The following is a 22810-nucleotide window of genomic DNA, read 5'->3' on the forward strand; positions in this document are numbered from 1 at the left end:
GTCTTAGTAGGCTTTAACCGAATAAGCGTTACAAAGCCGAGCGTAACAGCTCAATTGTGTTAAATAGCCATAAAAAACTGTGGTCTATTAAAAGTTTCACTTCAAAAAATATTTTGAAAACAACTTACTCACGGAAGGTAGTCTTTGTAACCAATAACATCTTGACTGTTGCTTCTCAATATATTCTTGATAATGTCATGTATGTTCATAGGCACATAAGTGAATTTGCCAGAAACTGTCATAACCATAATGTTAACACCAGGAACAGACATAAACTGATGATGCCTACTACTCGGCTAAGTCGAGTTAGTAAGTCTTTTGTGGGGCGATGTATATACTTTTACAACAAGATCCCAGAAAGTGTTCAAAACAAAGGTGTTACGTTATTCAAAAGAATTGTTAAAAAACGTTTGTGTGGTTACTATAACATAAATGACTTTGTTGCGCCCATTCTTCTCAGGCCTGAGGCATTCACTTTGGAATGGGTGGTAGTTTTTTTTTTGACTTTCAATAAGTGATTTCACATCCTATTTTGAATAAAAATATTTGAATTTGAATTTGAATAGTAAATCATTAAACATATCTCAATATATGTTACGGTCATGCGTGTCCAAATTCAGTGCTCAACGATGATGTAAAACATATTTGCTCAACCTTGACTCACGTGCGTCAGATAATATAAAGCCGTGTCCCATACTCATGAATCATTTTACATGCAAATTGACGGACAGAAATTTTGTGTGTCCTTTCTTGGGCAGAAACAAATATATAGGATCTATGCTACGCGAATATCATATTAATAAACAAGGTAAGATTGTTAGTTTTAAGTGTAACAATATGAGCAGATATTACTTTATTTTTCAATGTAATAAAACCATAGTGTGGGTGATGTAACTCCAGGAAGTGTTAATGGAATGAAAGAGCACTACAGAGAAGCTGGAAAATAGAGAGGCTCAAGAATTACAAAAAATATTGGAATACGAATTGTTAGAGGTAGCCTGTCAGACTGACAGACCTGCACAAATATAGCAAGAAACAAATATAAATATTTTTATTCAAAATAGAATTTAAAATTATTAATTACTATCTACTCGAAATAGTATGCCTTAGACCTGAGAAGAACGGCAAGAAACTCAGCGAGCTTTTTTTATTTTATTAATGATAACATATTAAGTATGTTGTATCGTACAATAAATAATCAATTTGTGAATCAATAGACACGTGTTTGCTATGACTACCGCAAATTGAAATTAAACTAGATACTAACTAAATATTAATGTGAACTCTTCCTAACCCGAATGATATCCACGCTATAAGCTCCCGCAATTACGCAACGGGCCGCTATTCGGGACATAAACATTGGATTTGGGTCGATAAGCCGACTGTTTTGTAAACTTTTTAACACGTCATAACGTGATAGTAATTTACCCTACCACAGGCTTTTTTACAAATATGTTTATTTAGTCTAAATTATTAATTATCTTGTAAATGTATTTTACAAATAATATTACCGAATTCAAGAAAAATATGGTTTGAATTCATTCAATTCAAGAAGAGAAAATAAACTGTACGTCCATTTAATAAGTTAGATGGAATAGCGGCTCCTTCATAAGCGTTGGTATTCAATTTTACAATATAATACCAGACAGTATACTAGGACTGACTGAGCACAAATTCAAAGAATATATTAAAGCTGACTATAGTATAGTAGATTATATACAAGATAATGATGCATGATTTTTGTCTGGTTCAGCGCAGGCCATCTTGAAGTGTACAATATTATATTAAATAGGCTAACTTGTTACATTATGAATTTAAAAAAAAAATTCTTCTCCCCATGTCATAGCCCTACGAACTGATGTAACTTCATGGCGTTTACCAATTAGTGTTGTTGCAAATTGTTATGATATTGTCACTCCCTATGGTAAATAAATATATTTCTATTTCTAGTAAATGAAATATTCGACACAAATTAACTATATTGGAATTGGTAATTTTTTTCGTTCGCTGACAACTTAAATTCAAAATTGAATTAAAAAATCACATCTCGAAAGTTTTGACTTTCGCCTTTTGGTGGTAGATACTGACCCATTCGCAAGAGAAAGGCATTAGAGCTGTGCTTAAACGGCGAAAAATCCTAGTAGGGTTTTTTACATTATCACAGTGCTTTATTTTAATGGAAGGAGGAAAAACGAGCTGCCAGGACACCTCATTTAAGGTGATCACCTCCGTCCATATAATCTTGCAACACAGGAGCATTGCCAGCCATTTAGGGAACGACGCGCTTTTTTGAAATTACCCATGTTGTATTGTCCTGCCACCTGGCAACAACGCGCAAGAAAACTCCTTCTCGATATGTTATCGTATATGTCTTACAAACTAAGGTTTAGATCATTTACACTATGACTATGTCTAGATAGATTATGACGGCTGTGAAAACGTCGAAGAAAATTGAGTTAATAGTTAAGCTCTATTTTGAGCAATTCACACACACTAACACAAAGTGTCATACAAATCGTGAGTGTAAGACGTAGCTTGTTACGCATACTAAAGTATTAAACCTGGCCTGTTTTTATACGTTGTCTAACAGCTAGAGACTCTATCTAGACGTATAAATTATCTGAGCATTCATAGATATAATTAAGAGATGAGGGAAAGAAAGGGACAAGGGTGCAAACATGATAGCATAGAGCTTATATCGAGGAAATTTTACCAAAATAACTTGTTTTAAGCTGTTCGTTCTCTTTATAATAATTGAAATAATTACGATTGATATTAAAATAACATTAACATACTCTACATAAAACTGTTATAACAACTATTAATTCACAATATTCATATTACTATTTTAGTTATTGAGCCGTCTTAATTCTGTCTCAGGACGGACGATTGCTTTCGTAATCTATACTAATATTATAAAGCTCCAGTGTTTGTTTGTTTGTTTGAACGCGCTAATCTCTGGTACTACTGGTCCGATTTGAATGATTCTTTCAGTGTTGGGTAGTCCATTTATCGAGGAAAGCTATAGGCTATGTTTTTTTTTCAAAATTAGGGATCCGTAATAAAAATGCTATTTTGTAACACAAGGTGTAAAATCGAAAACCTTTTTTTGCGTGCGCTGCAGAAACTATTGACAATGGAACAAAATGATGTACAGGCTATAATATAGGCAATATTTTATTACTTATAAAACTATCGCGTGAATTATACTTTATATGGCAAAACAACGTTTGCCGGGTCAGCTAGTCAATATATAATTTGTTTGAAGCGATACAATGTATATTTACTTATGTTAAATAAGAACATTATCAAATGTTAGATCTTTACATATAATAAACAATCCATACATTTAATAAAACCGTAAAAACTGTACTTTGTCTATTTTTAATAAAAATAGTTGTTGTATGTTCTAGAAAAAATATCCAATTCAAAAATTGAGAATATTTATCAGTTTGTATCTTTCATGAATATTAGCAAGGCAACATATAGGCCACATATTATTACGTTACAAGCTGGCAAAGTACGCGGACGACGTCGCGGGCAGCAACTAGTTAAATTTAGAAAACAACAAAATGAATAAGGACGAAACACGTTTACTATTACAGCTGGTATTGCGTGTATTTTGTAATGGTTGTCGATAAAAAATTCCACTACGAACGTTACTCGTATTGGTATTTGAATAAAAATACGAAAATGATTGATTCTACTTCCATGAGAGATCGATATCAACGTGAACAAATTACACGTTCGTGGCTATTGTAAACACATTTCCATTCGCGTGATAAGGAACCGTGTGTACCTTCTAAAAACATTACTCGCTAAATTTATTCAAATGGATGCTGAATATTTTCTTTCATGTCATTACATTTTTCCGATCAGTTAAAAGCATAAAGTTACAATATACCTACTAGCGTATTTTTGAATATTTAGGGTTGCCCTTTACGAGCTGTATAAATATTCCTCAAATTGAATAGTTAAACTATTTTATTGATAGGAACTAAAAAAATGTGATAATTAACTCTGACTTTTTATTTTTTACACTTTATATTTAATTATACAATAGAAGGAGAAACACAGACAAAATAAAAGTGAAATTTCTTTCTCAACGGCAAGCTGTAATCATCGATAGTCGTAATAAATCGTAGTAAAGTACATCACTAGCTAATGCACACGTCAACATTTACGCTAGAAAATTCCCTCTTTATTTTTTTTCGCTAATAAATTCTTCCGAAATTACTTCGATAATAATGCAAATAAATTCCGACGGGGCCACAAGCTTCAGATGAACACAATAAAGACTCAAACATAATCGCATTAGTAATTATTTAATGAGCGGGAGTCAACCTACCATCAAGTTACCGCCACGCTCGTCCGTTATTAAAAATTGAGAAATTACAACGAATAAGCTTTGTAATTGCATTTGAACTGTGATTCAAACCTTAAAAAATATCTACAACCCAGACCTGCAAGAAAAACATTGATACTGCCTGACTTAAATATCTACTTGAAATAATATACAATGTGATCACTACTACCATCATCGGGCGACTTAAAACACTGTAAACAAGACACTTTCTTCTTTTTCCTCACTTTCCCATCACCCTTCGCGGCTTTTCCATTCAAATCATTTTTCACAACACCCTCCGTTTTACCCTTAGCACTTTTCACGACGCCCATTTTGACAGCGGAAAGCGCGCCAACTTTTTTTTTAATAAGTCCGCTACGGGCAAAGGCGCGCGCCACAGATGTTCGCTCGGAAACTAGTGCCGGACTAGCGCCGCGAACTGTTTGAGTAAATACTGCACGGTGCCAACAAGGCTCCGGACTCCGTAAGTCGTAATTAATGAACATTCGTCTGTAGTCTGCGAGCTCGTGCGGCCGGTTCGGGACGCCTTTAAGGGAATGAAGGCCAATACGTGGATTTGTATTCCGTACACAGCCACATCCTAAACGTAATGTTAATTTCCCCTGATTATTATTTCGGGAAGTTCGTCTGATGTACACAGTTATATGACTGCAACACTTGTGCATATTGTAGGGTTTATATACTTTTAAGTACGATTTAATATTATATTTATTTAAAGGTGACGTGACAGATATCGCAAAAAAACAATAATTATTTAGTAACGATTACATATACAGATTGTTGTTTAAAAAAAAGTATCGCACCCATTATATATTCTGTTGAAAATCATTAATAACGATATTTTTATAATATATTATTGATAATATAAGCAAAAATATAATATGTGTAATCTTGAGAAAAGTTAGTTCAATTTCATTTTTCTTTACAGTCTTAATCGAGATAAACATCTATCAATAATTGCAGCTTGTACTTGAAATGACAGCAGAATAGTCCGGTCAATTTAGACCAAAAAATGAGAGTGAAGTTACATAAAGTCCCAACAAGCTGAAAATCAGTGAAATTGTTCAAAACATAATTATAAACAATGTTTAAAAGTTCCCCAGCATTCCCGTGTATGGAACAAAATTTATTCAAGGTCAAAGGTAAAAAAAAAATAGTTTTTCGCGATTTTCAGCAAAACGGAAAGTTTTATCATAAAAGTACCTATGACGAAAATTTTAGATCATAAAATTATCTATAAAAAATGTATGGATACTTTTTTTCTTAGGAGCCACCGTTTCTGAGATATAACGATTCAAAACGTTATAAAAAACGCGCTAAGTACACTACCTGGTCGCGTTTAAACGTGTGCATATTATGACGATAACAACTTTTATAACTTATTAAATCGTTTTATCTCAGAAACGGTGGCTCCTAAGAAAAAAAGTATCCATACATTTTTTATAGATAATTTTATGATCTACAATTTTCGTCATAGGTACTTTTATGATAAAACTTACCGTTTTGCTGAAAAACGCGAAAAATTCATTTTTTTGAACTTTGACCTTGAATAAAAAAAAAATCCATACACGGGAATTATGGGGAACTTTTGAACATTGTTTATAATTATGTTTTGAACAATTTCACTGATTTTCAGATTGTTGGGACTTTATGTAACTTCGAATGTCTAAATTGACTGGACTAGAACGGTTAACAGAAAAAATATAATACACATAGAAAGTTTAATGACGTACAGATTTTGTGTCATAAGGGTGTGAGTGAGAAAGAACTATAAGTGACGTCATTTCATTTTCTCTATAGACTCAGCTTGTTATTTCCCGAGGCTTCCCCAATGACGTAACATACATGTCCCTGTCGTTGTGAACGCTTGAGTCTCGCGAGGCTGTGCGTTATCTTCTACACTACTTCTACTAGTGATACCATATACATCGGCCATGCAGTCTGATATCATGTCTTTCGATATCGTCGCAAGTGCCGGAGTATTTGTATCTTCCATCGAGTACTCTCTTGAGAAGATCACAGGATATGGTAACACTAACATTATTTGTCTAATACGGCCTCACTCAAGGTTTGTCGGAGTTTGTACCGACTAGTTTCGGACCATTCGGAGGTCCTTCATCAGGGTGAGTGTGGTGGGATCGCGGTGATGTCCCGTCTCATACTCACCCGTGAACACACTGTGAGTAAAGCCGCTTTAGACAAATAAAGTTAATAATGTCTCACAAAATTTTTAATAATTACAATTAACAATGTTCAAATTAACGCCGAGGAGACTCAAGTTAGTGCGCTAACCAATAAAGTAACCTAAGCTAGTTTATACAATAAGTGTTGTTGAGCAGGAGCTAAACAATATTGACTTCATAATAGTTGCAAGTCTCAAAAGATTGAAACAGAACTGTATCCTAAGACAGATGTGATAATAACCCATTATTTAACTACAAATTACTTTTAGCTATTCCACAATCAAAGAAAGCACGTGCAATGCCTTTATAGTATATATCTACGAGTTATAAAGAATATATCTACAAGTTGCTACCATAGATACATTATAAACAGTTAGGAAAAGGAACCCCTAAAAGGAATTAGAAGGGCCCGGTAGCACTGACACATTCGTGACATATGTTGAAAGTTTAACAGCTAATTAATTAACTGTTCGACATGGATACCTTAAACATACTTTCTCAAAGGAAAACACAGTTGACTTCACAATTTAATTATGTTCTGGATACGCAATCGCTCACTCGAGGGCACTCGCCCTATTTCATCATATTAATGTACATATTCAGGATTTATACACGTGCTGCAATTTACACAATGTTCGTGATATAAATAAACCTCCACTTTATGCGACAATAATATGTTCAATAAGTTTATTTATACATCTCGAAGGCCAACCTCAAGTGCCAGTGAAACTACTCCAAATTATTTACAAATCAATCACTTATATTATATGAGTTGATTGTTTGTTTACAATTCAATTCAAAGAATCAGCATTCACGACAACACTCATTAACTGATTATAAATTATAATAAATAATTATAACGAGAGCCCCGTTTGTTGTTTCTTGTAATAACAAAGTGTTAAGTAATAGCACAGCTTTAAGTAATAGCACCTAGTCAGAGCCACGCCATTAAAAAAATACAAAATTTAAAATCGAAGCTTTGAAGTTTTTATTTTTGTTACATTTTTTATTATTATTTGGGGATTAAAAAACAATCAAATCCACGTATCTACTGTACTCTCTGCTTGCGCTAGCGCGTCTGCCCTTAACTACCTATATCTAATAAATGAGTTGTGGAAAATCGAGGATACTAGAGAGGAAAGTGCGCCCTTACCGAGTCTTGTTAGAGGATAGTGGTGGCCTTTCATACGGGGTACTAAGTGACCGCTCTTCATAATTGTGACTACAGATAATATGGCATCTATGTTAGAAAAATTTGTGCACTTGGAATTCGGTATGGTAATACAATAATTATTCAACGGGAAAACGAAAAACTACATGAAGCATCAAATAATGACATGATTTATAGACTAAGTGTTGTACACTACATAATCACCTTTTTACCAGTGGGAGGCTCCTTTGCAAAGGATGCCGGCTAGATTATAAGCAACGGTGCCTATTTCTGCCTTGAAGCAGTAATGTGTCAATCATTATTGTGTTGCGGTCTTAAGGGCGCCGTAGCTAATCAAATTACGGGGCAAATGAGACTTAACATTTTATGTCTCATGGTGACGAGCGCAATTGTAGTGCTGCTCAGAGTTCATGGGTTTTGCAAGAATCCTGAGCGGAAGTGATGTCCGCAATTCTGTCCACAAGCACTTGTTATTTGGCAGTGGGATCGATAAGTCCATTGAGGTTCACACAGAACCCGATGGTAAAATAGCCACCGCACATTGACGACCTATAAGAAAATTCTACGCGTTTGGTTTACCCACGTCACATTGATGGCAAATCGCAAAAGAACGAAGCATTAACCACATTCGCAGACTGAAAAGCAGAAAGATTATTATAATATGTTAGTTTCGATTATTAATAAAGTAATTAAGTGAGCAATCTTTGCTTAACTGAGCGGGCATACAGACAGTAGCGATATTCTACTGAATACTTAACTGAATATATTGAATCTTATTTTAGACACGTTGTAAAACGTCTTAATTGACTCTATTTTAGGTACGCTTTTGAACTGTGTACTCTTTGTTTATGGTCCATACTAAAACCAGCACTGATAAAAGATGATTAAATTTTTATGAAGATACAATATTTTGAAAAGACAGTAAACTCCTTAATACTCCATTTATATAGCATAATGTTCAATGTCCACGACCGTCTAGATAGTCTCTTGCTGTTAGACAACCGATGAAAACAGGCCAGGTTTATTACTTTAGTGTATGTGACAAGCTACGTCTTACTCTCGCGATTTCGCGTGTGTCATCGCGTGTAATATTGTTTAAAATAGAGGTTAACTGTCAACCTAAATTTTTTCGTCGTATTCACAGCTGTCACAGTATATCTAGACGTATAAATGATCTAAGGTTCACTCACGTACTGTTACTGTGTTAGTTTCCGTCTGACTCTTACAAAAGGTTATTTTTAGATGATTCAATCGTCAAATTTAATTTATTTTGTATGATATTATAGTTTAGATCCGTGCTGTTTATATATTTAGATCCATCAGTGGTAATTACAATATTTCATTTATAAGTATGCTAAGTGACAAAGGTCTTTTTACTAAATGCATTAACCTTTTAAGGAGAAAATATGTGTGAAATTGTTATATAAAATTAGTATAAATTGTAAAACGACCATTCTATGATGTAACAAAACTAAGAAATGAATAAAATCTACCAAACAAGTCATTATATTAAAATAACAAATTGTTAAGTCATGATATACGAAATAAATCAAGAATACATATTAATTATTTATTTATAATTTGTTTTTTAAAATTTTTGCGAAACTTTGGCAACGAATCTCTGAATAGGTCTAAGCATTTATAATCGTTTATAATTTTGTATAATCGCGACAGGTGAATTGATCCTTAAAATAAGAAGGTTTTTTAAATAAGTTAACGGGTTTACGTTGGCATCTAAGCGCTCTAAATTAAACATCACAAGAAGAGAACAAGACACAAGAAAGGAGTTGTCATAAACGCTGTTTAATACTTTTGTATAAGAAAAGTAAATCAAATATGTCCTTTCAGTCTTCCAGAGTATTAAAATATGTAAGTCTTTCAGTGTATGATGAACTATTACAAGTGTGTTCGCTTAGTATTTCATTTAATGGGCTACACACGGGCTATCTGTCTAGCTGAAATTAAAAAGGGTCCCGCTCTCTCAGACAAGTAACAATTAAACTAAAGACGTGTTCACATGGGGCGATTCAAGTTCATTAACTTCAAAATAGTTTTAATTTTATAAATAGCTTAGATTAATGTATGAAACCTTTCAACTTTTTTCATTCAGTTTTACAAATACTGATTTACGCTTTTTACCACATTTAAATATCAAACGATATCCAAATGGTAGTCGGTATATTAAATTGATCATTACATATTCGGACTCCATTTTTATATCCAGCTTCAATTAGCCAAATTCCTTTAGAAGCATATAAGATACTAACAATCAAAAAGTGTCTCTCTCTCTCTCGAAGAGATTTTGGTCTTTAAAATAATATATATCGGATCTTTGTCCAATATTCAACAATTTAATGACACACTACGGAAACTGGCAATATTCGCTACAATCATTTAACCAACAGAACATGCTCACTCGAATTTGCATTTAACTTTATGTTGTGCAACAAAAAAACGCTCCGTGTGAACCCGTTCTAAGGAAACATTTCAGATGTCTGTCCTCTCGCTAAAAGTCGGAAGCAGTTAGGGTGGGTTGAATTGACAGCCATTGTTATGACGTATAATAATGGCTGTCTGTAGTTTCCTTTGAGGAGAGAAGTGAGAAGTAGACAAGAGTGTTTTGAACATAGTATTATATAGGAGCGGTATCAGTAATCAGTAACGAAACAAGTCGTCACATCAGTCTGGTCTGGTGCGATTTAATGTCAAATGATTGTACTTCACGGCCACATTACGGCAATTAAACTGCCAACCGTACTGACGCAACAGGGCGAGCGCGAGGGAGTGAAAGGGGAACGGGAGGGGGCTTTCCACGTTACAGCGAGGTACAGAGATAATGTGGCCGTGTAGTATATTCAAAGTCAAGTTACCTCCACTATTTTGAAAGTTGAGGACCATAGCTTATAAGAAAAAATAAACAAAGATGACTATCCCACAGAGCTCAAGGTTGATTATTCGTTTAAATCAATGCCTTTTGGGAGTTCACTGAAGTCAAGGAATTGCGTGACTAAGTCCGATATTTCTTCGTTAACGGAGCGTTACTAATAAAACGCCTAGATACCCGCGTTGATTTAGTTGGATTCTCATATGTATTACTTATAGATGTGAGGTCATCCGTCACGTATCAAGCGTGGGTATAATGGTTAGAACCGTAGACTCTCACCACGGTAACCCCGTTCGAACCTCGGCCGCAACGTAGGTACCAATACGGAGTACATTTATTAGACGCTTCATAACCACCGACGATGCGTTAATATACATCACTATTATAAAAATACCAAATAACTGTCTTATCAGTACTTTATTACCATTACTGATCTCATTTGTGAAAAATAATCCGACGAATATAACAAATCAATGAAAATGTTCGAATATTGTTTTTCTTTGCATTCAAATTCATTCACAATTTTGTGCATCGCTAGGAAAACTCAACCTGGCGTCCCCTCCTATAGACCTCTATGTAGGCCTGACAGAAGAATAGAGAGAAAATAGATATTTATTTACTTTTTATAGAAAATAGATATATTTTTTTTATAATGTGAAGAAGAGTGAACTCCTTTTGTTTCCGGCGAGCTCACACAAACCAGCTCATGTTCCGCTAGTGACACTGGAAGAAGTGGAACTAAAAATACTGTTAATATTGTTACCGAGGATTTGAAGGATGACCTAGACATAGAGAGGGAAAGGAGAGCCATTGCGGTCCGATGTAATATGTTGGCTCGCAGGTTCGCACGACGTACATTAAACGTTAAAGTCACACTTTTTAAAGCGTTTTGTCAAACACTATTCACGTGCAGCCTGTGGGTTAAATATACGCAGAAGACGTACAATGCTCTCCCAATCCAATACAATAACGCATTCAGCGTGATGTTGGGGCTCCCCCTTCATTGTAGCTCATCAGAGATGTTCGCGAACGCACATACAGACGACTTTTACGCAGTCATGCGGAAACGAGTCGGTCGACCAACACCATGTTGAGTGTGTTGTTGATAAGACTGCCCAATACTGAGGCATTGAAGGATTGGCGAATAGGCTTAGTTCTGCAGCATATGCGGGTAAGAAAATTAGACGGTTAACTGACATAGATACGGCGCGACTAGTATACTTTAGTTATTTTCATCATATTATGTCCTATGGTATATTGTTATGGGGCAGTGCGGCAGATATTAATACATATATATAATGTTCTAAAGAATCATTAAGAGAAAAATTTAAAGAAATAAACATTTTGACTGTTGCTTCTCAATACATTTTTGATAATGTTATGTATGTTCATAAGCACATTGAGGAATTTTCTAGAAACTGTGACATACATATTGTTAGCACGAGGAACAAACATAAACTTGTTATGCCTACTACTCGGTTGGGTTGATTTAGTAAGTCTTTTGTTGGTTGATGTATATGATTCTACAATATGATCATGAAAATGTACAAAACAAATGTGTTACGATTTTTAAAAGAATTGTTAAAAACGTTTGTGTGGAAAAGGCTACTATAGCATAAACGATTTTCTTAATGACACCACGGACTGGGAGTAAAGCGAACACCCTCAGGCACTTTAATTACAAATGTTTATTTTACGATATCACATTGTAATCCATATTTTTATATTAAAAAGAAAAGCCCGAGTTTCTTGCGCCTATTCTTCTCAAGTCTGAGGCAGTCTATTTTGAATGGGTTGTAGTTTTTGATGTTCAATAAGTGATTTTGAATCCTATTTTGAATAAAAATAATTGAATTTGAATTGGATACACACACATGTACACATAGCTAGTGCCTCAGTATGTCGTGGCAAGTATTTAAATTTAATTATGCAATGTGAAATATTATGTACTAACATAGTTTCTAGTAAATACTACCACTTATGGGCCAACAGTCTGATATAAACAGATTTTATTTTATTTATCAATTTATTTTTAAGAGGGAGTTACACCAACATAACATATTGCAACAATACTTGGTAAAGGTCAAAATAAAAGAAGCTGAACGAACTCATGTAGTTCGTAAAGGGGCTTTGACATGGGGTGAAGAACTGATAAGAAACTCTCAGCCCATCTTTTAAATCATATAACCACTAGCCTATTTAATTAAATATTATACAATTTGAGGTAGCCTGCGCAGAACCAGACAGGACCCATGCATTATCTAAATCACCAGAAAGCGAGAATATTTTTTAACAATATCTCGTTTTTCGATTTTTCGTTTCATCGAGTTTAAAATCAAAACGCCGATGAAGAAATGAGTTGTGACTTCAAAATAAAAGTGCTCTGTATTTTAGAAGCAGACTTGTAACATACATCCAACAATACAAAACGTCAGAAGACCAGGCATACGAGAGACTCTTCAGTCCCTTGTAACTATGACACTTAGAAAGAGGGACGCTTTGAGCACTATTCCACAACTTTGCTTCCTTGGCAGACACTGAGTACTCTAGACATCTATTTAATATGATGATGGAATTAACAACCTTTGTTTATCAAATAGTTACGATTTTATAGTGTTATTTATTACAATATTTTCACGTTTTTAACTAAAATCATTTAAGGGCATTTTATGATCAACTCCTCGTCGGTCCAGTCCACTCCGCTTATTAGGGTTCCCTTGATGGTATACCTACTGATCTTGGACCACGAGTGAAGATTCTATTGATAGCACAGAGGCAAAGATCCAATCGTGCGACCACAACACTACCACTATGTACTGAAACTAGCAATGACACGACTTGGGCAGCTTCTGAGGGCGAGATATCCATCCTCTTGTCACAAAAAAATTCTTTAACAGGATGTCAGAGAGGTTAAAAAAGTTAACGGTTGACTATAGATAAGATATTACACGATGACTATATTAGATACAATATTAGACTAATAAGACAGTTTTTTGGTAATATCAAAATAGTGGAGAATATTAACGTTTCGTCGTTGGTAACTCAAACATTATTATGGAAAGTAAATTAATATATTTATTGTATGTATGTATGTACTATGTTTTTTTAGTTTAGCGTTCAAAGAACAATATCCCCGTCTTTATTTACGTACATTAAATGTAATATATATTCATAGGCTTTTGCGAATTCTAAAAAAACTTGCTAATATATAATCATATTTTTTGGGTTGTATATAATACCGATTTTTCTTTATAATGTTTTAATATATGGAAGTGTTATCGCTGGTTGATCGCTCATGTTGAGTTATAAAATGAATTTTATTAACATCAGCAACATGGTGACCCGAATAAAGCCAATGTTTACGAAGCAATAAATTATATGAAGAAGCGAGAAATAAAAACTTGTTACTTCATTTCAGTGTTAAGAGTGTATTAAAATAGCAGACGTTATCGGAAACCCCAGAGTGTAATATCGGCTTAGTGGCATACTGTCCCACTCACCAGCGTGTGTGGACTACGACCTATTTATTGGGGATTATGTTTGTTTGTCATTGCAAATTAAGAGCATGACAGAATTAACGTTCATCGTTATGAAGTTAATGAACACATGCCGCTATGTTTTAGGCACATCCAGGAAATGAGCGAAGATATACACTGCAAAGGTCGTAGACTATAATCATGTGTTAAGTTAAATCAAATCAAAATTACTTTATCATCTGGATCAAAGACACTTATGAATGTCAAAAGTTTTCCCTTTTAACCAGTTACAAGAAACTCAGTGTCACTCTATTAAATCAACCTTATCAGATTCATCGTTTTACAAATTATTTTAATGACAAAATACTCAAACGTCAAATACCCAATGCCTTACACGAGTAAGTCAAAAAAAGATTTAAAATAATAAAAAGAAACGAGTTAATGGGTAGTACAGTATATCTACTGTATCCATAAATCCACACACACACTGTAAATTTAAGTATAAATATATGAAATAACTTTAATTTTAAAATATCAATGCTATAAAAATAAGAGGGATATGTATCTAACATAACTAGTTATATTATTAGAACGTGTATCGTTCGCGTGATTTCAAAGCGTCCTAATAGGGATGCATTTTGACAGTAACACTAGCTGTCTTCTTTACGTTATTATTTTAATCACATCTACTAGTGTTACCTATATGGCGGGCGAGTGTTAGGTACGTGTCAAGGACCCCAGTAGATGGCCACTTTGTCCATAAATGTTATGAAAGTTTCACTAATATAGTAATGGAGATCGGATCTAGCAATTGCTCTTTGCACTTCTCGGTACGTCGGCCGTTGAAATATGCGTAGGCGAGTACTGGAGTGTTGATTGATGGCCATCTTTGGTTGGACATTAGTGAACATACTTAGATAATTTATACATCTAGATAGAGTCTCTTGCTGTTAGACAACCGATGAAAACAGGCCAGGTATAATACTTTAGTGTGCGTGACAAACTATGTCTTACACTCCCGATTTGAATGACACTTTATGTTAATGTACATGCATCGCTCAATTTGTTTTCGACATGACAGCTGTCATAGTCTATCTAGACGTATAATTAATGATCTATGGCAAACCTACTAGCTTCCAGCTACTCTTGCCCGCGCTGTTTTTGGTGTCGACTCCTGTGTAGTGTATATCGCAAATTATACAACACACCTATTATAATAACAATTAACAGATACATCTTATAGTATTTTCATTCACATCATCGCAAACATGGGCACCTAAATGTTCAAAAAACAATTCAAATCATAAAGATATAAAGTAAACAAAACTGAACTTCGCCACATATATAATAAATAAACAAATGTTTGATTTTAATTAAAAAAATAAATAAAAAAACTGTGGAAATATGAGGCATACTTCATATTACATAAAGATAATATAGGACGTCGTATAATATGCAATCCCTATTTAGACTAGTTGGGGTACCTATTTAAAGAATTAGACGAGGTCAGGGGAAAAGCTTCAAAGTTTTCAAAAGCAACAAAACATAAGGCCTTCAACTTTCTTGTAACTAAAAGTAATTGTTTCTTCGTAGAGTATATTTTATCGAAATAGCGCCATCTATCATAAACTATCAGAAATTCACTGATTTCACACAACTCATCTTGCACATTGTTTTACCACACCAAACAAAGATGGTGCTGATATCAAGTACTCGCCTATTCCAAGAAATATACTTACACCGATAGTAATTGTACATGTATCGTATAACGTTTTTAATTAACAGCAGGTTCTTCTTTCCTGAAGTGAACTGTAGAAGTCGTCATCCAAGCACCAGATAGCAAACGTTTATGTCTATTCCGAACTTATCAAATGATTACATATCAAAATAAACAATTTATAATATTAAATTTCTTCTTTCAATCTATTTTATTCTTCCTACTGTGGCTTCTGTGGAAATAGATTATGTTCAATCAAAGGTGACAAGTAGAACTATGTATCTGTCAGTGTCAATCAAAGTGGCCATATGCGAGGAGACAGAATGCCAAATGTGTAAACAATTAATTACTCGTACATTGGACAACAGTTACGTATCAATACTAAAGTTATTGCGAACATAAGTGATCAAACAATATTTGATTTTCGACTTTATCGACCTGATATACCGCGCTAGGAAGCGCACTTCATGGGTCGTGCCTGAAAGAACCTTGAGAGCAGTAGGTACTGTGTTTGCAATTAATTTCACTGTTTTCTTACCTTACTATACAGACAATATTATCTCGTACTTGTAACGTTATCTCCCGCACGATCTGTTTACATTTAACCAACAGGTTATCGAACAACTGTCATTGCTAGTAAGCCAGTTTACAGTTTTACGGCCGTTTTCAATAACGTATCTCTCGTTACGTATACATTGCTGTCACCCTTTAATGACAAGATCTTATCTATTCATAGTTATGTCCAATATAGTTATAGTCCAATGCTTTATGTCGATAGGTTATTGAAATGTAAGTAAGCGTAAAAGGATAGATTTGTCTACCTCTAGTAAGTAAAACTAAGGATAGATAGGTTACTGAAAACGGCCGTTTGTGTCTGTTTCTAAATAATCTGACTCCAAATTTCACTGTTTGGAGTTTTGAGTTTGGACTCATTGTTACCAAGAAATGCGAGATTCTTTGAGTCTTCTACTTTCAGTGAAAAGGATGGGATGTTACTTTTTGTGGAAATGACAACAGAAACTTGGGAAGTTATTATTGGACGACTCGGCTCAGTGGTAAACAACCCTAACTTAATATACGAGGTCCTGGATTCGAATCCCGGTACTTGCAAACATTTGTATGAAGATTATTTTTGTTTCCGACTCATATTGTTTTTATGAAGTTATGTATATAGGTATATTGTATAGTATATCATCGCCTATAGTACAGTCTTATATGCCTAATTTAGATATTAAAAATTTGATAGAACGTGTTACCTAGATAAATATAAATTTATAAATAATATTACGTAATTAGAAACCGCTATAAATACTTAATAAGTCACGTCATCACAGCCCTAAGGCGCAATTACAATAATAATATACTTAAGTATTTAGCTAAAGTTATTTATAAACACGAGCCAGCCTTGCTGTTGCGTTCAGTCGTGTCGAAACAATTATGTTCCAACTATAATGTGGATGAGTAATGTTGCGGAAATTATTAAAATAAAATCATCGAGACTACTTACATGCTAAACAAACTGTCATTTTTTGAGTCAAGTAAACAACCTTTGTTTCATTGAGCAAACCGACTGGAGACAACTATCAACGAAGAAGTGTAGAAAACGAGTATATATATTGCAAGTAGCATTTGTATTTGTAACGTTTGTCAACAAATTTAAAAATAACTCGCGAGCTTTATCATTCGACGGCACATCGTGTGTTTTCTCCTTGCCGTCAATTTTCACAATATTTAAAGCTGACCACGCACATGCGCGTGCCGCACTCGCGGTGTCGCGCCGGTCGCCGCGTGCGCACCGAACGCGACATACACACACTGTTGTTATTCCGACAACCACTTTCAGATACCAAACTTATAAACGAGGGTGACATCTTTCACTGCCTGCATCGAATGCGCCTAATTTGAAAACGTCATCCGGGCACGCTGGTGGAATCCTACGGTATTTTATTGATATGTGAATCGTGCGGCACGTCTGTGTGGGGGTTCATCTTAAACGGCGTTTTGCTAAATAATTGCATTAGAAAATGAGCGCATACAATATTGAACATTACTGCGACGAAATAAGCTGTTAATTTAAATGAATGTTTCAATGTTTTCTGTATAAGTTACTGTATACGCCGCTCGGCTCGCTCAAACTCTGTTTATTGATATTTGAGACAAATATGATTGTCTTATTCTATATATTACAAATGTGATGTTTATAATTTTAGAAAAAGTGTCAAAAACTACGAACAGAGCGTGATGCATTAGCCTAAGGTTTTATTTACGAAAAAAGTGTGTGCAGAGCGCCAAAAGAAATTTTCACATCAAAAATAAATGGAAAAACTATCGCGATAAGAGCAACGGACAAACCCGCGGTAACTAACACGGCCAATAGTGAACAACTAAAGTGAAGGAAACGATATCTGAGTAAGTAAAGTCGAAGGAGGCTAATATTATATAGAACTTGTTGTTATTCACATTCAGCCTTCAAAGATTTAATAGCTTTTAAACATTCGTTTAGATTTATCTCATACAGTTTATATGTTTTGCACAACCTACATTAGAACAGGTTCCTATGATAGATAACCCGTACAAATGGTTACAATCACGATTACGCCAAAATAACATTTATCGAGTAAGAAATAAGAGACATAACAGAGAAAACGATATTATTTATAACATGGAGTTAAAAGTCATCCAAGTATATCGATAGTTAAGATTTACAACAAATTGATTTTATTATAACTTTGTATTATAATTGAATTTAATGGATTAAGTCATTTACTTCATACCTACAGCTTCGTGAGTTTCCGATAACGAACCGATTATTCGATGCTTTAATTATGTTATTGGAAACAACGAGCCTTCAGATTCAGTGATCACCGCAGCCTAAGGTCTAATGCAGTACCAGAGGTGTCATATGTGTTGCCAGCCTTCCACAGTGGTTGAACGCAGGTTATTGAGATAAAAGATGAAAAAAGCAGAAACGTCAATTGTTTTAAGAGTTATTTTTAATAGTAAGACAACAGCAGTAGAAATATCAAACATGATTTTGTACTAAATATAATACGCCTCGAGTCTTTTTTGACCACAAAATATACATCTCGAGATTAAATCACAACGTCAGCCTCTTCGCGTTATGAGTGCAATACATAAATTTCAAACTATTACATTAATAATAAAGTATTAAGTTGACCAAATGGTCCGGTAACTACACTGGCCTTCAAAAGTAAGTATCACACTTTTAAAATTGGGATAACATTTTAAGTTCACAAGATATACTTTCGAAATAAAAAGGACTCCAAAGAGAATTTAATTTTGTACATAAAAACTTTATAGTCGGTAACCTTCTTTTAAGAATTGGCTGAAAAAACACTTCAAAAACAAAACCATTCCTTTTTCAAAGTGGACGTTTCCGAATTACAATTATACCATTCACATTTTTCTTTCTGTTTTAAATTTTTTTCAAGATCGATGGGTCTTGTTTTAAAAATTTATGCTAAAAAGCACATAACATTTATTTATCATGCCTCTTTTAGTTGAAGAATGTGCTAGGATCATGACTTTTCTAGAACTAGGCATCAGTATGCGTCGCACTGCAAGAATGGTGGGTGTGACGGTACGAACGGTCCAGAAGGTAAAGCGTAGGTACGAAGAGACTGGACACCATCTGAGGAGACCTTGTAATGGCAGATCCAGGTGTACCAGTGCCCGAGAAGATCGTTATATTATTTCCACTGTGTTAAGAAATCGCCACCAAAATGCAGTTGAAGTCCAGCAACAGCTAATTCAGACCCGGAGGGACTACATCGAGTGGCCCAAAACTCGAGAGACAGCATCGAGTAGCGAGACTGCGATACGCCCGTGAACACATGCAGTGGGATGAAGAAGAATGGTCAAGAATTTTGTTTGCAGATGAGTCTCGATTCTCGCTTTACACTTCTGATGGAAGGCGAAGTGTTTCAAGGCGACCTGGTGAGCGATACCTTCAAGCCTGCATCTCAGAAAGAGTCCAATACGGTGGAGGCACTGTACATGTATGGGCTGGCATATCTTCAGAAGGTCGCACAGAGCTAGTAGCCATAGAAAATGGCACCCTCACTGGGCAAAGATATGCTCAAGAGATTCTCAATGAGTATGCAGGGCCGTATTTAGCAAATATGGGTGATGGATCGATGCTGATGCATGATAATGCCCGGCCACACACGGCTCATATCGTACAAGAGTATATTCAGGAGGTCAGTATCAGCGTGATGGCTTGGCCATCAAGAAGTCCTGATCTCAACCCCATTGAACACGCCTGGGATGAGCTTGGGAGGCTAGTCAGAAATCGCAGACCACCACCTACTACCCTCAGGGCACTAAAGCAGGCCCTGGTAGAAGAATGGGAGAATATTCCCCAAATTCGGCTACGAAACCTAGTGTTCAGTATGCCAAACCGGCTCGAAGCTGTAATCAGAGCTCGAGGAGGCAATCCCAGTTATTAAAAATTAAATAACATGTAATACATTTTAGTTGAATTTTTTTACACGAAACTAAAATGTCTATTTTCATTGTTTTATCTTTTTTAAGTTAAAAATTTTACTAATGTATAATTTTAGTTTCTAAGAATTAAAGCCTATAAAATTTGCAACAAAACGTTTTTAATCTTAAATCTCTACCTTCTATAGTTAAGAAAAATATTTAATTTGAAAAGTGTGATACTTACTTTTGCAGGCCAGTGTATATTATTATGTGAAACAAAAACAACTTCAATATTTGGATCTCAAAACCTTGAGCTGTCGGACTGAAGCTCAAATACTTCTAGTTAGATCTACAGTGCCTACCTTATTGGAAAACCAATGACCACCCGCGTGAGCGCTCGTCTATCACCATAGATGAAAGACTCGCTTCCAAATTAACATATTGGTATTAGAGTTTGTGGCGATAAGCGGGCTGCTGGAATTCAGCGGTATATTGAAGATACTCTTCGCATCACCATCCGTGTTATTAAGGAGTTAGAATATCCAGATATAACGACGCGATATCTCCACCAAAGCCAAAAGATTCAACAAAAAATGCAATACTAAACTAATTATACCCGTTGGAAGCCTCCAATAGGTATAATTAGTTTCCTAATAGCCGGCCTCCTTTGCACAGGATGCCGGCTAGATCATGGGTACCATAACAACGCCTTTTTCTGCCGTGTGTAAGTATTACTGTGTTTCGGTATGAAGGGCGCCGTAGCTAGCGAAATTACTGGGCAAATGAGACTTAACATGTCATGTCTCAAGGTGACAAGCGCAATTATTGTAGTGCCACACAGAAATTTTGATTTTTTCAAGAATCTTGAGCGGCACTGCATTGTAATGGGCAGGGCGTATCAATTACCATCAGTTGCACGTTCTGCTCGTCTCATTAGTCAATTGTCAATAGGTTCCCGCAGATTGTTTTCAACACCACATAAGTAAGCCATCAATATATTATCGAAGGTTAACTATTAGTCACAGCCGATAGTCGATACTCAGAACTCACAACCGTTTCATGCCACACACACAATACCAACACAAACACATACCTACATAATATATTGTTATGTGGATAATATTAACCGAATGACGTAACGTGCACGAATTATAATATTAAATACAAGCTGACCGGGCAGACTTCGTACAATGGATAAATAAAATACCTAAACTTTTGTATAAAATAAACTTAAAACAAACAAAAGGAATCTTTTTTTAATTAAAATTCTAATTTGTTATTAATTTTAAACTACTATTCTTATTTATTTCTGAACGACGGGGGACACATTGAAGGAAAAACAAAATCGTTGTTTTTATTTAATTAGCCAAATCGGTCCAGCCGTTCTCGAGTTTTAACGAGACTAACGAACAGCAATTCATTTTTATATATATAGATAGAAGAAAGCGCAAAGATAATAATTTAAAACAATACTCATACGCGTATTTTACTCTACTCTTAAGGTACGAAGACACACCCACCCACCCCCAGGCACGCGGATACTTCGAGGTAGATTATGTAGTCGATTGTTTATCGCTCACCGTGACACATGTGCCCCTTTTTATTCCAGTAATCGGTACATATTATCTTTTCTTTGTTTATTTTATCGGTAAGAATAAGAAGAAAGAGGGAAAAAAGGCATTTATTTCACAATACACTTAATAAAATAAAGGTACAAAATCGAACCTAAAAGATCATATTTGAATAATGATTGATTTAACATTGGAGAGTGCCTATGCAGTATAGGAATGGGACACCGACTCCAGATTACCACATAACACATAACGATATGCATATTTCTATAATAAGGACTACACAGGCTATATTTTGACCATAAAAGGTTATATATATATAAAGATTACACTTCGTACGTCGTTATTAGGCTCGGTAAGTATGTGATTATTTCTCCAGTCATTGTAAGTTATGTTATGTATGTCAGTTGTAAGGTAGATTTGGTTTTGTCACATTGGTCCTAAGCCTTGCAGACAAAAGTAAATAGCTAAGTAGAGTGAAAATAGCGCCTGTTGTCGTGAATAAGAATTCACGGGCATCAGCCCTGAGTATGTACCAATACGTAAGTACAAGTAGATCGTAGTGTGCGTGATCTGAGTACGACTGAAAATCTTATTAGCGGACAGTTAAAGTAGCTAGATCATTCTTTATTTTGGTAACATCCTTTAATAAAATTTATGGTATGTAAGCGCAAACTAAACATCAAAAGATAATATAGCTCTTCCATTAATAAACGCTAGGGCTGGCACGTTGTCCTATGTTAATTAGCATAATTTAATTACCAGGCACCCCCTTTTAGAAATCACTCGAATGAAAATTCGAAAGTAAAATTTAATTGTTTAATATATATTATAAATTAATGTAAGTTTCTAAATTAATTGTTATCAAAACGGTCAATAGGGTTGAATGGATCTTAATGAAATTTGAATCACACATACCTTAATAGCTAGTCACCGGCACAGTAGACATTTATGTCTACTGTGCCACCGGGGTGGAAGTAGCGGACGATAGTTATA

At 34.9% G+C, this 22810-nt stretch overlaps 1 protein-coding gene across 4 annotated transcripts in view; it reads right to left on the reverse strand.

The window, feature by feature from the left end:
- Window positions 1-22810, reverse strand: part of LOC126979682 (ankyrin-1-like) — a 244618-nt gene that overhangs the window by 53369 nt on the left and 168439 nt on the right. The window contains exon 1 of one of the 4 annotated variants that reach the window (XM_050829119.1): window positions 4536-4774. The exons of the other annotated variants lie outside the window; for them this stretch is intronic. Coding sequence (XP_050685076.1) covers window positions 4536-4677 — 142 coding nt within the window. The 5' untranslated portion in view covers window positions 4678-4774. Of the gene's footprint in view, window positions 1-4535; window positions 4775-22810 lie in introns of those variants that run through there. 4 annotated transcript variants of the gene reach the window in all.

The sequence above is a fragment of the Leptidea sinapis genome, chromosome 4 (assembly GCF_905404315.1).
Source record: "Leptidea sinapis chromosome 4, ilLepSina1.1, whole genome shotgun sequence".
NCBI lineage: Eukaryota > Metazoa > Arthropoda > Insecta > Lepidoptera > Pieridae > Leptidea > Leptidea sinapis.